General features: G+C 38.8%; 1 protein-coding gene across 10 annotated transcripts in view; it reads left to right on the top strand.

Moving 5' to 3' along the window:
• TJP1 (tight junction protein 1) overlaps positions 1-16,757 on the top strand; it is a 273,793-nt gene that overhangs the window by 218,842 nt on the left and 38,194 nt on the right. For all 10 annotated transcript variants that reach the window (XM_032175878.1, XM_032175875.1, XM_032175877.2 and 7 more), the window contains 2 exons: positions 12,693-12,832; positions 14,352-14,457. In XM_032175878.1, coding sequence (XP_032031769.1) covers positions 12,693-12,832; positions 14,352-14,457 — 246 coding nt within the window. The remainder of the gene's footprint in view (positions 1-12,692; positions 12,833-14,351; positions 14,458-16,757) is intronic.

The raw sequence follows: 16,757 nt of genomic DNA, 5'->3' as shown, positions 1-16,757 counted from the left end.
GGGACCACCATTGTCTGTGGGGTCCATTGTTGACTGAAATATCCTAGGCTGAGGCAGGAGAATGACGTGAACCCAGGAGGTGGAGCTTGCAGTAAGCCGAGGTCGTGCCACTGCACTCCAGCCTGGGTGACAGAGTGAGACTCCGTCTCCAAAAAAACAAATAAATAAATAAAAATCCTTATGTGGTCTTAGCTTTTAAATTAAAGATCTAGTTTTTTATTTACACACCTTTTCCTCTACCTTCCATAATTGTTTTCGTCAGCATTTGAGAACTATAAATATTATTTCATCTTACTGTATATAGTTTCTGTCACATATTGCTTAATTTTCTCTGAAACTTACATACAGGTTGAGTGTAGGTAATCTGAAAGTGCAAAATCCAAAATGCTCCAAAATCCAAAACTTGAGTGCCAACATGATGCTCAAAGGAAATGCATTTCAGATTTTGCATTTTCAGATTAGGGCTGCTCAATGGGTAACCAGTATGATGCACATATTCCAAAATCCGAAATCCAAAACATTTCTGGTCCCAAGCATTTTAGGCAAAGGATGCTTAACCTGTGCAACTTTGCCAATAGGCTAAACATTATTGTTGAAACATCCTAATATTGATGAACATTTTTTTTTTCTATTTCACATGTGGAGAGGTAACCATCTTCTGACTAGTGAATTTTAATTTTTTTGACTTTTAGGTTTAGGAGTACATATGCAGGTTTGTTACATAGGTAAACATGTATCATTGTGTTTTGTACATACGATTTCATCGCCCAGATATTAAACCCAGTATACAGTAGTTTTCTCTTGTTCTCCCTCCTCCCACCCTCCCCCCTCAAGTAGACCCCAGTGTCTGTTGTTTTCCTTCTTTGTGTTCATAAGTTCTTACCATTTAGCTCCCACTTACAAGTGAGAACATGCAGTGTTTGGTTTTCTGTTCCTGCATTAGTTTGCTAAGGGTAATGGCCTCCAGCTCCACTTGTGTTCTGGCAAAAGACGTGATGTTGTTCTTTTTTATGGCTACATAGTATTCCATGGTGTATATGTACCACATTTTCTTTATCCACTCTGTCATTGGTGGGCATATAGGTTGATTCCATGTCTTTGCTATTGTGAACAGTGCTGCAGTGAACATTTGTTTGCATATGTCTTTATGATAGAATGATTTATATTCCTTGGGTATATACCCTGATTGGTGAGTTTCAGATTTTATTTACTGATCATTGGTGTTAGACTTTTGTCTAAATAAAATAGATTTCATAACTCCAATTTGATAAGTGCTTTATTCTAAACAAGAATTACATATATTGTTGGTAGTGAACATGGTGTTGGTAGTACTACGTGTTCTTTTTTAGGCTCACCATGAGGTTCTTTACCTTTGTTTTTGTTTTTGTTTTTGTTTTCTGTTTCCCTTTCATCTGAGAAAGATAGAAAGGGTGCCAGTTAGAAAGATACGATTCATTAAGTATCTCAATGGTTAATCAGCGAATCAATGACTTCTTTCCCATGGCTCCTGTACCTTACACTGTGACCAATGTGCATAGTTCTGAGTAATCAACAGGCACCACAGTGAATGTTCCTTCTATAGTGAAGGTTGAAAGATTTTACCAGTAATGGGGATGTTATCCTGCTCATTTGTCCTTTGCCAAATACTTACTGATGTCACATATATGTTACCAGTGTATGGCGATAAATATCCTGAGCAATCTTTTTTTTTTTTTTTTTTTTTTGACACGGAGTCTTGCTCTGTCACCCAGGCTGGAGTGCAGTGGCACCATCTTGGCTCACTGCAAGCTCCGCCTCCCAGGTTCACGCCATTCTCCTGCCTCAGCCTCCCGAGTAGCTGGGACTACAGGCATCCGCCACCACGCCCTGCTAATTTTTTGTGTATTTTAGTAGAGACGGGGTTTCACCGTGTTAGCCAGGATGGTCTCCGTCTCCTGACCTTGTGATCTGCCTGCCTCAGCCTCCCAAAGTGCTGGGATGACAGGTGTGAGCCACTGCGCCTGGCCATATCCTGAGCAATCTTAGGCAAGATCCCTGCCATCATTTGGATATAAGCTCTATATCCAAAGCAAATACATAAATTTGAAAATATGAAAATGTAAATTTTTGTTAGTGGTTAAATGCTATAAAGAGAATCAGGGCAGTGTAATAGTGAAGCAGGAGGGGACAATATTAGATAACAGGCTCAGGGAAGAAAGCTTCTCTGAGGTCACATCATTTTGAACTGGGTAAGAAAGACCCTGGCAGGTGAAGGTCATTCTGGAATAAGGCAAAGCATTTGCTGCTTCTGAGATGGAAACTCGTACCTATTGGATGGGCAGCAATATAGCCCATGTGGCTACATCATAAGAGCAAGGGAGAAAGTGATTTGGAGATCCAAGAAGTGAATTTTTTCTGTTTTAAAAAATTTCGTTAGAACCTGAAAGTTTGTTTTAATGTTGTTTATTACTTGAAATGTTATTTAAATGCTTTCTTGCTAATATGTTTTATCTAACATTTCAAAGTGAGTAGAATATTGATGACATCCTGAACTTTTGTGAACGAACTGTTATTTTCAGTTTGAGGGGATTTTAGATTACTTCATTGAAATTCCATTGTGAGGTTTTATTTTCAGTGTGCTTTTGTGAGGGGCCAGAAGAGGGAAGATTTTAGTTGATTAAGTTTCTCTAGTTAATGGAAACCCAAGTGTAGTCATGGGATATTCAGTGATTGCTGTTAGATTTTAACCCTTAAGAGGAGATCATGGATCAAATAGCAGAAAGGCAGGCTTCAATATTTTACCATATATCCTCTGTTTAAAAAATGAAAATAGGCCAGGCACGATGGCTCACACCTGCAATCTCAGCACTTTGGGAGGCCGAGGTGGGCAAGATCACTTGAGGTCAGGAGTTCAAGACCAGCCTGGCCAACGTGGTGAAACCCAGTCTCTACTAAAAATACCAAAATTAGCTAGGCGTGGTGGCGTGTGCCTATAATCCCAGCTACTCAGAAGGCTGAGGCAGGAGAATCACTGGAACCTGGGAGGCAGAGGTTGCAGTGAGCCGAGATCACGCCACTGCACTCCAGCCTGGGCGACAGAGCGAGACTCCTTCTGGAAAAAAAAAAAAAAAATGTATTTAGCTGGGCGTGGTGGTGCACATCTGTGATCCTGGGTACTCAGGAGGCTGAGGTGGGAGGATCGCCTGCTTGAGCCCAAGAGGTTGAGGCTGCAGTGTGCCATGATCACGCCACTGAACTGTAGCCTGGGCAATAGAACAAGGCCCTGTCTCAAAAATAAGTAGTACGAAAATAAAAAGTAAAAGTATAAAGTTTATTTACTCCATCACCGAGACTTGTTTTCTTCTACAAATACAATATTTAAAAATGGCAAATTTAAAAACAGACTGCTCTGCTTGTCTATATGTATAAAAATAGTAAATGTACAAAAAAAATCTTATTTGCAGATTTTTAAAATGTGAGACAGTTTTCTATTTTCTCTGAGAGAATCCTAATAAGATTTGTGACATTGGTCTCCCACTATGAAATCTACCAAATAAACTGCACAAAGTGCTATGTTACTTCTAAGTATTAGTCAAAGTACAGAATAATCGTTATACCACCAATGAAGGTGTAACAACACAATTCTTTAAGTGCGAAAAAAGTCCTCTTGGGCTTTCCTCAGTTGTTTCTCACTAAAAGTTGTCCATATCCATGAAAATTACTTTTGAACTGCAGATCTGTTTTTCTTCTAATGCGGGTGGACTAGATTAATAGATGAATGTATAAGATGAGAAGCACTTACACAGAAGAATAAGCTCCACAAACACATACATTAAATTATTGCCTAAAAACCATATCACAGTGAAATAGACTCAGATTTTTTCAGAAGCATGCTCATGAACACATGTATGTTTTAGAAAGCAGATTACATGTAAAGGACAGACTTACATTGTGAGAAATTAGCTTGCAAAATGACAAAGTGGGATTAAGGTAATTATTCTCCTGCCTTCTCAGCATACTTCCTGGGCAACCTATTTACCTTTTGTTCCCAAGTACCAGCCCTGTGTCTCTTGCTTTCTCATCCCCAGAATTCTTTGGGTACCAGTGTAGAGAGAGACCATTCTTTAATTGCTGTGAAGGAGGAACTTCAATGTGTATATATTTGTTTCCATATAAAATTAGAGGATTAGCAGTGATTGCAACATTCTAAGTATGAAACTGGAGTGTGCCTTCACTTTCCTGTCTTATATGCAATAGAGCCTTCCAGGCTGAAATTTTCCTGTCAGTGGAAAAAACTTTGGAATACAGTTAACTTAAATTCTTAGCATATTTTTATTGTTAATTGTGGCTGAGATAATCCAATACCTTTTAAAGGGATTAGTAGCTAGCTTTTGTTTTCAACCTAAACTGTGGTGTTCTTGCCTACCTTATGCAATTAATGAACTTGTGAAAAGTATGTATAAATCCGTTTTTGTAGTATAAGTCTTTAATTTGTAATGGGGAGTTGGCTTTATAAAAGGATATTCTACTAGAGTGAATGTTCATCACTCCATTTATTTCATGTATTAAGGTTATTTTTAAAATAAAGCACATCAAGTTGATTGGAAAGGTGTTCATAGAGCTAGAAGTAAGAGGGAAAGCACTATGAAATGGTGACCAGGCATATCTTATCAATCAGGAGACAGAAAGCACAGTTTCCATGAACAGAGACAATTGAATGTAAAGAAATTAAACATAACAGGAGTAATGAGGGATTGACTGGTAAGAACTGAAGAGAGCGCTGAAGATTAAGAACCACAGATAGGGCTGGGCATGGTGGCTCACGCCTGTAATCCCAGCACTTCAGGAGGCTGAGGCGAGCAGATTGCCTGAACTCAGGAGTTTGAGACCAGCCTGGGCAGCACGGTGAAACCCTATCACTACTAAAATACAAAAAATTAGGCCAGGTGTGGTGGCTCATGCCTGTAATCCCAGCACTTTGGGAGGCCAAGGCGGGCGGATCACGAGCAGGAGATCGAGACCATCCTGACTAACATGGTGAAACCCCGTCTCTACTAAAAACACAAAAAATTAGCCGGGCGTGGTGGCACGTTCCTGTAGTCCAGCCGCTCGGGAGGCTGAGGCAGGAGAATGGCGTGAACCTGGGAGGCAGAGCTTGCAGTGATCCAAGATCGCACCACTGCACTCCAACCTGGGTGACAGACCGAGACTCGGTCTCAAAAAAAAAAAAAAAAAATTAGCCAGGCATGGTGGCATGCACCTGTAATCCCAGCTACTCAGGAGGCCGAGACAGGAGAATCACTTGAACCCAGGAGGCAGAGGTTGCAATGAGCCGAGATTGTGTCACTGCACTCCAGCCTGGGTGACAGAGTGTGACTCCGTCTCAAAAACAAAACAAAACAAAGAACCACAGATAGAAGGAGCAGCTACTCTCCTTGGTGCTGAGATAGAGTGCCAAAGGAAGAGGCTCCCACCCACCCATCCTCAGGGCTGAGATCTGGCCTTCTTGGAAAGGGAACAGCTGTGCTCACTGAGTGGCCGAGAATTTACTGTGGTATGTCACCAGACGAACTTGCATGGTATTTGTACTCCCATGTGCTCGGGAGGTATCTCATGGGAGACTTCACACGACAGAACCATTTGAGAGAGTCTCTGGAGCAGGCTGCTGGCCACCGAGTACTTTAGGATGCTGGGCACTACAGGAGCATGCTGAGGGGATGCACCTTCTCTCCTACAGCATCTCCCCAGGACCCTGTACTGACCATGATGCTTGGCCTCTGCCTATACTAAATGGCTCCAAACAGCTGCAATTTCACAACCGAAGTTTTTTACTTGAAACACCATGTTACTCCTTGCTAATCTAATTGAGTGTGTATCAGTCGGCTACGCTGGTCACACATTTGATTGGGTATAAGACCTAAAGAAGGCTCTGCTTACAGTGAGTCCATTCATGTGACCTATAAAATCTCTCTCAGAGACTCCTTTCCAGTCCATCTTTGTCTGTCAGCTGTCTTGTCTAGAGCTTTCAACTAGCTCATAGCCTCCAGATAATGAGGTCATTACGTTTAGATTAATACGTGCAAGTTAATACAAAAAAAAAAAAAAACAACAGAAACTCATCTTACCCTTCTGGGGAAAAGCAAAAGTGCCCATAAGAGGGTCTTGAGGTACCTTAAAATGCCCGAAGTTTCCTTTTAGGCTACCGGGAGCTAGAATACGTAAACATGAATCTGACTCTGAACCCATAATTTTTATAGAAAGCTTTCCTCATAATAGCAAACACACACGCGCACACACACATTTTTTTAAGCTTAAATATTGAGAGCCATTAGGATAGAATTATGTGAGGAAGGGCTGGGCATGGTGGCTTGCACCTGTAATCCCAGCACTTTGGGAAGCCAAAGTAGGAGGATCACTTGAACCCAGAAGTTCGAGACTTGCCTGGGCAACATAGCGAAACCCCATCTCTACAAAAAGTAGAAAAAGTTAGCAGAGTATGGTGACGCGCATCTGGTAGTCCAGCTGCTCTTGCAGGCTGAGGTGGGAGGATTGCTTGAGCCTGGGAGATTGAGGCTGCAGTGAAGTATGATTGTGCCACTGCACTCCAGCCACGGCAACATTGAGACCCTGACTCAAAAAAAAGGAATTAGGAAGGTTTGGGGAAAATGTGATTCATTATCACAACCTCACAGTTTCTTTCAATAATTGCCACTGATTGTTGACTAATTTCATGTGTAAATTTAGATTTTATCATGACTTCATAGTCACATTTGCTTGTGAAAGAACATTTTAATGTTTGGAAAAGTTGATTATTTTATTTTGTGCTGTAACTCTATATCTGCATAGTCCAACACCATAGCCACTAGCCACATGTCGCTGTTGAACATTTGAAATGTGGCCAGTCCAAATCGAGATGTATTGTTAGTGTGAAATGCACATTGGATTTTGAAAACACAGTATACAAAAAATGTAAAATACCTCATTAATAACTTAGATGATGAAATATTACTTTAGATACATTGAGTTAATAAAATTTATAAATTGATTTCACCTTATTTAACATGGATTCTAGAAAATTTTTAATTACATAAGCAGCTCATTTTATAATTCTCTTAAACAGTACTGTTCTAGATCTTTATGTATTATTGAATAATGCCTCCATCTTTTGGTAGATAATGGAAATGCACTAACCAAAGCTAATATTTCAAATATTAATTGTATGAAAAATTGAATAGAGTGGTATGAGTCCCATTTATGTGAAATGTTGTTTTGGAAGGCTAATTGCATTTAATGTTATAATGATTATATCACAGGACAAAAAGGTAATTAGCAATGGGGTATGCAAATTGGCCAAAGATAAAAATACTCCCAGAAGTTTTGTGTGATATATGGAGCAAGAGCCCTACCTATATAGCCAATGACAACCTATCGTTTATCATTGAGGAGAGCATTTGAGTTAAAATATTGTAAGTTAAAATACCAAGATGGTAATGTCTGTTAATCACATTTTAATTTTTAGAAGTTTTGCTCAGTTGCAAGAAAGAAGAAAATTAATTGGAATTGTTACCTTTTCTAAACAAATTCTGCTTTGTACAGAGCAGTAGAAATCTGTAGAACTGTTAAAATTTTGTGGGTAACTCATTCTCTTTAAAAATACTCATTTTTAAGTTATTTTTTCACTTTTTAAAAAAATAATTTTGTATTTTTAATATTTGCATTTTTTAATGCAGAGAATGCAGGGATAATTTACTATTTTGCACTGCCCTTTTAATCTGAGGAGCACAGCACAATTTGGGGATAGAGCTTAATTTTGTTGATTTATACTTAGCTAATTGTGATATTTTATTACACAAGTAATAGCTAAAAATTTTGATCTTTTACGATTTATTGGTTTGTTTATTTATTTATTTATTTATTTGTTGAGACAAAGTCTTGCCCAGGCTGGAGTGCAGTGGCACAATATCGGCTCACTGCAACCTCTGCCTCCCACGTTTAAGCCATTCTTGTGCCTCAACCTCCCAAGTATCTGGGATTACAGGTGCATGCCACCACACCCGACTAATTTTTCTATTTTTAGTAGAGAGGGGGTTTCACCGTGTTGGCCAGGCTGATCTTGAACTCCTGACCTCAGGTGATCCACCCACCTCGGCCTCCCAAAGTGCTAGGATTATAGGAGTAATGTTTCTTGTTAAACATCATTTGCATATTTAACCAGCCAATCTTTTCCAATTTAAAAGTAGCTCATCCTTGTTTGAGCTAGAAAATATCTTGGCTTTTTTTTTTAAAAAAAAAAAAAGATTGTTTTACTTCAGTGCAGGTCATTAAGAATATACCAAGTTAAAAGTAGAATACACCTCCACAGAATGGTTAAATGAATACAAAAATAGAAACTATAAAAAGTACTTATTTTTTACTCCTTCATGAAGACAACATAGAAACCTTTTCCTGAAAAGAGACCGCTAATATACGTTAATAAAACCAAATTTTTTGTTTAAAGTTAGGCTTTATTTAAAAATAATTTTAAATATATTTTTCAATCTTTATAATAATATATAAGTAAATTTTTCTAAAAGTTGAAATAGTAGAGATAACTGTAAAATTCCTCTTGGCTACTATTTTGGCTATTTTTCCCTCCAAGGTGAACCACTGTTGCTTGTTTGTATCTGTTGCTTGTCTGCACATGGCTATGTGCAAACATGTCTTTATATTATAGAGAAAACTTTTTAAATAGCTATATGGTATCCTGCTACATGTATTCTGTAGTCTGTGTGTCTTATTTGGCATTTTGTTTTGAAGTTATTTTCTTTCTCTTTTTTTTTTTTTTTTTTTTTGAGACGGAGTCTTGCTCTGTCACCCAGGCTGAAGTGCAGTGGCGCGATCTCAGCTCACTGCAAGCTCCACCTCCTGGGTTCACGCCATTCTCCTGCCTCAGCCTCCAGAGTAGCTGGGACTACAGGCTCCCGCCACCACGCCCGGCCAATTTTTTTGTATTTTTAGTAGAGACAGGGTTTCACTGTAGCCAGGATGGTCTCGATCTCCTGACCTTGTGATCCGCCCACCTCAGCCTCCTAAAGTGCTGGGATTATAGGCGTGAGCCACTGCGCCCGGCTGTTTTAAAGTTTTCGTGTCTGTACATATCATTCTATTTCATTACACCTAATTTTAATAGTCTTTTACAAACAGTGCATGCGTACTAGAACAAGTGAAATAGATCATATCCACCAACTCCACTTCACCCCCAGTTCACCCCCAGTTCTCACTCTTCTTGAATTAAGCCATTCTCCAGACTCGTACTGACGTTTGGTATCATAGATAGGGTTTGGATTTTTCTTTTAATAATTAAGAGATCAGGTTTTGAATTATTACTCAGCTAAATTGTTTCACTAGAACAATACAAGGTGAACATCCAGTTTATTCTTTTGATAAGAAACTTCTCATATTATGGACATCTTGTTTCTAGGTATTTGCCTGTGAAAATATGACAGTAAGCACCTTCATACCTGATTTCATGTACTGTGCTGGTGCATTTTATTTCTGAAGTCTTCAAAGAGTGTGTTTGTGTTGTTTAAAATTTTTAATGGATAGTACCAGATTACTGATATAGCTGTGTTTCAAATGTAAGTCTTTATAATATCTTTTCCTGTACAAGTAAAAATTCTTAATCTTGTCAGATATTTTTATCTTGCCTTTATGGCTTCCGAATTTCTATCTTACTTGCAAAGGCTTCCCCCAGTCTAAAGTTTTAGAGTGTTTAATGTTCTTGTTACTGGTGTTATTTTTTCCTTTTCATTTCCATCTGATTGTTGACGATATTGACAAAAGATTTTTTTATGTAATTAGAATTATCTTAATTCAGAAAATTTTTCAGTAGTCTTTAATATTCATTAATTTTTTTTCTTCATTATTTTGGGACCATTAGCTCATGATTATACTACCTGGGTCTTCAAAATCAGAATGAATAACAGTAGTGTTCAAAGATATCACTGTCCTGTTACTGAGTTTGGTGTAAATAGTGTAAATACATTCAGCATTTTACTATTTGGTAGGATGTTTGCTCTTGGTTTTAGAAAATAGTTTTTTTCATAATTATATTGCTTATTTCATTTTTTGTTTAGGAATGACTGCAAATTTTCTCATGCCTGTTTGATATTAACACTTTTTTTCTGTAAATATTTGTGCATAATAGTGAATTGTGTCAATAAATTCCTAATGTTGAACTAATCTGGCACCCTTGAAATAACCCTGATGATAGTCTTCTAATACACTACTGTATTCTAGCTAGTATTTTATTTATTTAGAATTTTTTCCTCCATTCATAATGAAAAATATATTATTTTCTCTCTTTGTACTCTTGTCATCAAGATTTGGATGTTAAAGGTTCTGGTAGCCTCAGATTGGAATGCTGATGACCAGAGTATTGATAATTGTCAAAGATGAGTACATGGGGTTTTATGATACTGTCCTCTGTATTGCTGCATATGTTTGGAAATAAAGTTTTTTTTTTTAAGTGAATTAGAGAGCTTTTTATATTTTTCTGTGGTCCAGGATAATTAAACAAATTATTTTGTTTTTCCAAGGTTGGGAGAATGCAGCTGTAAAACCATATATACATAATACTTTGTAAAATTATAGATCTTGATTTATCTTTTTATTCAAGATATATTTATTGGCTTCTTTTAAAATATATATTGTCTTGGTACACTTTATGATTTCTGTTTATCTGGGGAAATTATTAATGAACATTTAGTTTTATTTTGTTTCTTGCCACTAAAACTGATACTAGAATGAATGTTCTTATAAATGTTTTTTTGAGTACATTTGTTAGTATTTCTCTAGAATAAATATAGAAGTGGAATTACAATGTATGACCTAGTCACATTTTTTGTTTTGATAATTTCCATTTTGCCTTCAAATAGTCATACACTTTTACCATCATTTTGTGAATATGTCTGTTTCTCCATATCTTTCCCTACCAGTGATGTTATCATGTGCAAGTTCTCATGGATGATAATATGATTTCTTTTTTTTTGAGACGGAGTCTTGCTCTGTCGCCAAGCTGGAGTGCAGTGGCATGATCTCGGCTCACTGCAACCTCTGCCTCCGGGTTCAAGTGATTCTCCTGCCTCAGCCTCACGAGTATCTGGGACTACAGGCACATGCCACCACGCCCGGCCAATTTTTGTATTTTTAGTAGAGATGGGGTTTCACCTTACTGGCCAGGATGGTCTTGATCTCTTGACCTCATGATTCTCCCACCTCAGCCTCCCAAAATGCTGGGAATACAGGCGTGAGCTACTGGTGCCCGGCCGATAATACAGTTTCCTTTTTTTTTTTTTTTTTGAGATGGAGTCTTGCTCTGTAGCCCAGGCTAGAGTACGGTGGCACAACCTTGGCTCACTGCAAGCTCTGCCTCCCGGGTTCAGGCCATTCTCCTGCCTCAGCCTCCCGAGTAGCTGGGACTACGGGCACCCGCCACCATGCCCGGCTCGTTTTTTGTACTTTTAGTAGAAACGGGGTTTCACCGTGTTAGCCAGGATGGTCTCGATCTCCTGACCTCATGATCCGCCCGCCTCGGCCTCCCAAAGTGCTAGGATTACAGGCGTGCGGCTACAGTTTCTAATTAATTTGTATTTCCCTAGTTCCTAGTGAGGTTAAATGTGTTTGCATATTTATTACATATTTGTACATCCTTTTTGCTGAAAAGCCTCTTTGTATTTTTGCATTTCTCTCTTGAGTTGTCTTGATTGATTTGTAGTTCTTTTTTTTCTTCTTCAAAGAGACGGAGTCTTGCTCTGTTGCCTAGGCCGGAGTGTAGTTGCTCTATCATAGCTCACTTCAGCCTCCAACTCCTCGGCTCAAGCAATTCTCCCACCTCAGCCTCTTAAATAGCTAGGACTGTAGGAGCAAGCCACAGTGCCTGGCTAAGTTTTAAATTTTTTGTTACAGAGTATGGAATTTGCTATGTGGCCCAGCTGGTCTCAAACTCCTGGGCTCAAGCAGTCCTCCTGCCTTGGCCTCCCAAAGTGCTGGAATTACAGACGTGAGCCATCATGCCTGTCTTTTCTTTTTTTAAGTACCAAATTCTTATATATGTTACTTAGGTCAGTACATAGTCAACATTTATATTTAGTTAAACTGTATGAAATCGTTAACATTGAGCTGTTTGAACTAAAGAATTCCCATTTCATTTAGTTCAGCCCAGTATTATATATTTTTCCCAATTATTTGCACGTACTTTATGTAATCACTTTTGTTGATATACTGTGGCTTCATTGAGTGTTACTTTAGAAGACTCCTGTTGATTATGTGAATGTTTAAACTTTTTTTAGGACTTGATTTAATCTGAAATCAGTTTATTTTTGTCATTGTTAAACATACGGATCTAATTTTTCTACATTTGTGGACAGTTGTCCCAACACCATTTATTAAATGTTATGTTGCTTCTCCAACAGTTTTGGAATGCTACTTTCATAATAAATTTTGCTATTATAGATATATTTCTTCATTTTCGATTTTATTACATTAATCTATTTGGTTTTTCTGTGGTAATGCTACTGTAGTTTTAATTACTAGGTTTTTACAATATTTTGGTATCTGTTAGAGCAGGTTATCATTGTTTTTGAAGTTGCATTGCCTCTTCTTATACTGTTCTCTTACAGATGCTTTCCAGAATCATTCTTACGCTCTTGATTTTTTATTTTAATGACATATAGTCTCCGGAGTAGAGATGAAGAGAGAATTTCTAAACCTGGGGCTGTCTCAACTCCTGTAAAGCATGCTGATGATCACACACCTAAAACAGTGGAAGAAGTTACAGTTGAAAGAAATGAGAAACAAACACCTTCTCTTCCAGGTAAGCATAACAAAACACTAAGTTCAAGAAACGTTTGCAATTAGAGTGAAGTAATTGTTAGGATTTACAGAAGATTTTAAAGATGCAATTATTATTATTCTTCTCATGTGAATTTGTTTGCATATGACTTCCAGCATTTTCCTTATGGGTAGCAGGTTGGCACAAATCAGTTGCCTTTCATGAATGTTTTCCTTTACTTTCTAGATAGAAAATATTTATCGTTAACAACTTCTTGCAATTAATAAAGTTGTTTTCCAACACTGCTCTTTAAAGAGAAACATGAGACTGGCTTCAAAAGTTTAAAAACAAAAGTTATTTTGCTTTTTTGAAAGTGTTCTCATAAACATTTTATGGAGTATACCTTTATTTATCGTCTTTGGGTTTTTTTTTTTTTTGAGACAGTCTCACTCTGTCACCCAGCTGGAGTGCAGTGGTGTGATTAGCTCACTGTAACCTCAAAACTCCTGGGCTCCAGCTGTCTTTCCACCTGATCCTCCCTACTACAGGTGTGCACCACCACACCTGGCTCTTTTGGGTTTTCTGGGTTTTTTTGTGGGGCTTTTTTTTTTGGTTTTTTGTTGTTGTTGTTGTTGTTGTTGTTGTTGTTGTTTTGGAGAGATGGAATCTTGCTTTGTTGTCCAGGTTGGTCTCCAACTCCTGGCCTCAAACAATCCTCCCACCTCGGCTTCCTAGAGTGTTGGGATTACAGGTGCAAGCCACTGTGTCTGACCCAAGCATCCTTTTAAAGCTGTCTGTGAAGACAAAACAGAATCAGCAAGGTGCTAAGATCAGTTGCCTGGGAGGCCTGGAGATTTTGTTTCTGATGTCTTTCACTTCCTTTTCTCTCAAATCATCTTTCTTGCTCTGCTTGCTGAGTGGCAGAAATATGTTTATTTAAAGCCGGGTGTGGTGGCTCACGCTTGTAATCCCAGCACTTTGGGAGGCCGAGGCGGGCGGATCATGAGGTCAGGAGATCAAGACCACAGTGAAACCCCATCTCTACTAAAAATACAAAAAATTAGCCGGGCGTGGTGGTGGGCGCCTGTAGTCCCAGCTACTCGGAAAGGCTGAGGCAGGAGAATGGCGTGAACCCAGGAGGCGGAGCTTGCAGTGAGCCGAGATCGCGCCACTGCACTCCAGCCTGAGTGACAGAGCAAGACTCCGCCTCAAAAAAAAAAAACACACATTTTATCATAATGAGGAAAGGTAGCTACTTTGGCAGTCTTAACGGGGAAATGTAGGAATTCTCTCTTCTCATATCTATTTTTTGTTGTTCGTTCCTAAAGAATAGATTTTTCAAATTCTGATTGCTGGAACTATGGAAAACACAGGTGACGTGTAAGGTACCTACTTGTTATAAAGACTTCAGAATTTATTACTATAAAATGTACTCTAATACATATGGTAGATATGTTCCTCATCAGGTTCTCTGAACTTATGAATCATATATTGCTTGGTTGCTTGCATTATTATCCCATGTTTTTCTAAAGTGAGTCCTACCCAATTTTTTTTTTCTTAGAACCAAAGCCTGTGTATGCCCAAGTTGGGCAACCAGATGTGGATTTACCTGTCAGTCCATCTGATGGTGTCCTACCTAATTCAACTCATGAAGATGGGATTCTTCGGTAATACAATTTTAAAGTTGTATTGTTTTCTTTGTTCATTATTAAGCATTATTTAGAGTGGGAATTTAATTGTAAACCATATTGCATATATTTTTTAAAATAGTATATACCACCTAATACTATGATTAGTTTTTTTATTTAACATTCTGCTACTTATATATATGGTAGTTAGTTAGAAATTAGACAACAAAGGAACTTTTCGGATGCTTTCTTTCTCACCACTGTCTCCTGCCTAGTTTTTAAGTTAGGAATTAGAAAAATAAAAAATTCTATTCAGACATCAGAATTTCCACAGCTTTCCAATGGAGCATTAAAAAAAAAAAAAAAAAAATCAGTGTTTCTCAATCTCAGCACTAGTGGCATTTTGGGCCAGGTAAGCATTTGTTGTGAGGGGCTGTCCTGTGCATTGTGGCATGTTTAGCAGCAATCCTGGCCACTAGATGCCAGTAGCAGTCCCCTAGTTGTGACAATTAGAATTATCTCTAGACATTGCCAGATGTTTCCTTGGGGGCAAAATCATGGTTGAGATTGGTTGAGAACCTGTTCTAGGGTAGTTAGCAACTCAAAAGTAAGTTTTTACTATCTTAACACCTTTCATTACTTTATATTTTATACTTGGTAGAATTGAGATGTAAATTTGTCAACAAATTTCAAACCATCATGATTATCAAATTAGTTTTTTGTTTGGTTAGTTTTTTTTTTTTTTAACAGGGTCTTGCTCTGTCGCCCAGGCTGGTGGGCCATGGTGCAATCTCGGCTCGCTGCAACCTCTGCCTCTCGGGCTCAAACAATCCTCCCACCTCAGCCTCCTGAATAGCTGGGATGAAAGGACACACACCACCACACCTAGCTAATTTTTGTATTTGTAGTAGAGATGGGGTTTCGCCACATTGCCCAGGCTGGTCTAAAACTCCTGGGCTCAAGCAGTCCACCAACCTCAGCCTCCCAAAGTGCTAGGATTACAGATGTGAGCCACCATGCCCAACCCAAATTAGTTTTTTATTGGCACTGGTAAAGGGGACATGATGTGAATAATTGAAAATTGGCAGATTTCCAGGCCGGGCACGGTGGCTCACGCCTGTAATCCCAGCACTTTGGGAGGCCGAGGCGGGCGAATCACGAGGTCAGGACATCAAGACCATCCTGGCTAACATGGTGAAACCCCGTCTCTACTAAAAATACAAAAAATTAGCTGGGCGCCTATAGTCCCAGCTACTCGGGAGGATGAGGCAGGAGAATGGTGTGAACCCAGGAGGCGGAGCTTGCAGTGATCTGAGATTGCACCACTGCACTCTAGCCTGGGTGACAGAGCGAGACTCCGTCTCAAAAAAACACAAACAAAAACAAAGAAAATTGGCAGATTTCCTCAAGTGGGTTAGATTTAGACCCAGCTAAGTAGATAGAAATAGTTTCTGAAAGAGGTGGGGCTTTTACAAGTTTAAAACTGTACAATTTTAATATTAGGTAATTGATAATTCAACCTTTTATAAATTGTGCAGGCATAGATAGTCCCCTTCTTTTTCCTTTCTTGGGAATTGCTTGAAAACTTGTATAAGTGTTTAAGGTTTAGGAAACTGTAATGATAAGATTCCAGAGACTGACCGGGTGTGGTGGCTCACACCTGTAATCCTAGCACTTTGGGAGGCCAAGGCTGGTGGATCACGAGGTCAGGAGATTGAGACCATCCTGGCTAACACGGCGAAACCCCATCTCTACTAAAAATACAAAAAAATTAGCCAGGTGTGGCGGCAGGCTCCTGTAGTCCCAGCTACTCGGGAGGCTGAGGCAGGAGAATGGCATGAACCCAGGAGGTGGAGCTTGCAGTGAGCCGAGATCGCGCCACTGCACTCCAGCCTGGGTGACAGAGCAAGATTCCATCTCAAAAAAAAAAAAAAGAAAAATTCCAGAGACCTCCTTCCCTGGGAGAACAAATACCAAAGAGGATTTGAGGACGTGGGCAGGATTTGTAGCTGTGCCAGGAAAGGTTTGGTTTTTCATTTAAAGCCAATGAATGGATTTGATGCAGAAGTTAGTGAGTCTGTTTTGCTATTGCAAGTAGTTAATATAATGCAGGCAGGACAAAGTATAAAATGTCAGTCATCTAAGGCACATGACACTGTTGGTGAGATATGGCCTAAAGCTGTCTTCTAACAGTGGTTTTCAGAAGCCATGTTTTACTAAAGGGTGGATACTGTGCTCAGTTGTTTTTACTTTTTGAAGCACATTAGTTTGGTCAGGGTTAGAAGAGGATTTCCAAAGACCTATAGTCTTTTGTTTTTGTTTTTGTTTTGTTTTGTTTT

Source organism: Hylobates moloch, unplaced genomic scaffold (genome assembly GCF_009828535.3).
Source record: "Hylobates moloch isolate HMO894 unplaced genomic scaffold, HMol_V3 SCAFFOLD_14, whole genome shotgun sequence".
In the NCBI taxonomy this organism is placed as follows: Eukaryota; Metazoa; Chordata; class Mammalia; order Primates; family Hylobatidae; genus Hylobates; species Hylobates moloch.
The sequence above is the reverse complement of the archived record's forward strand: the minus strand, read 5'-3'. Positions and strand labels throughout refer to the sequence as shown.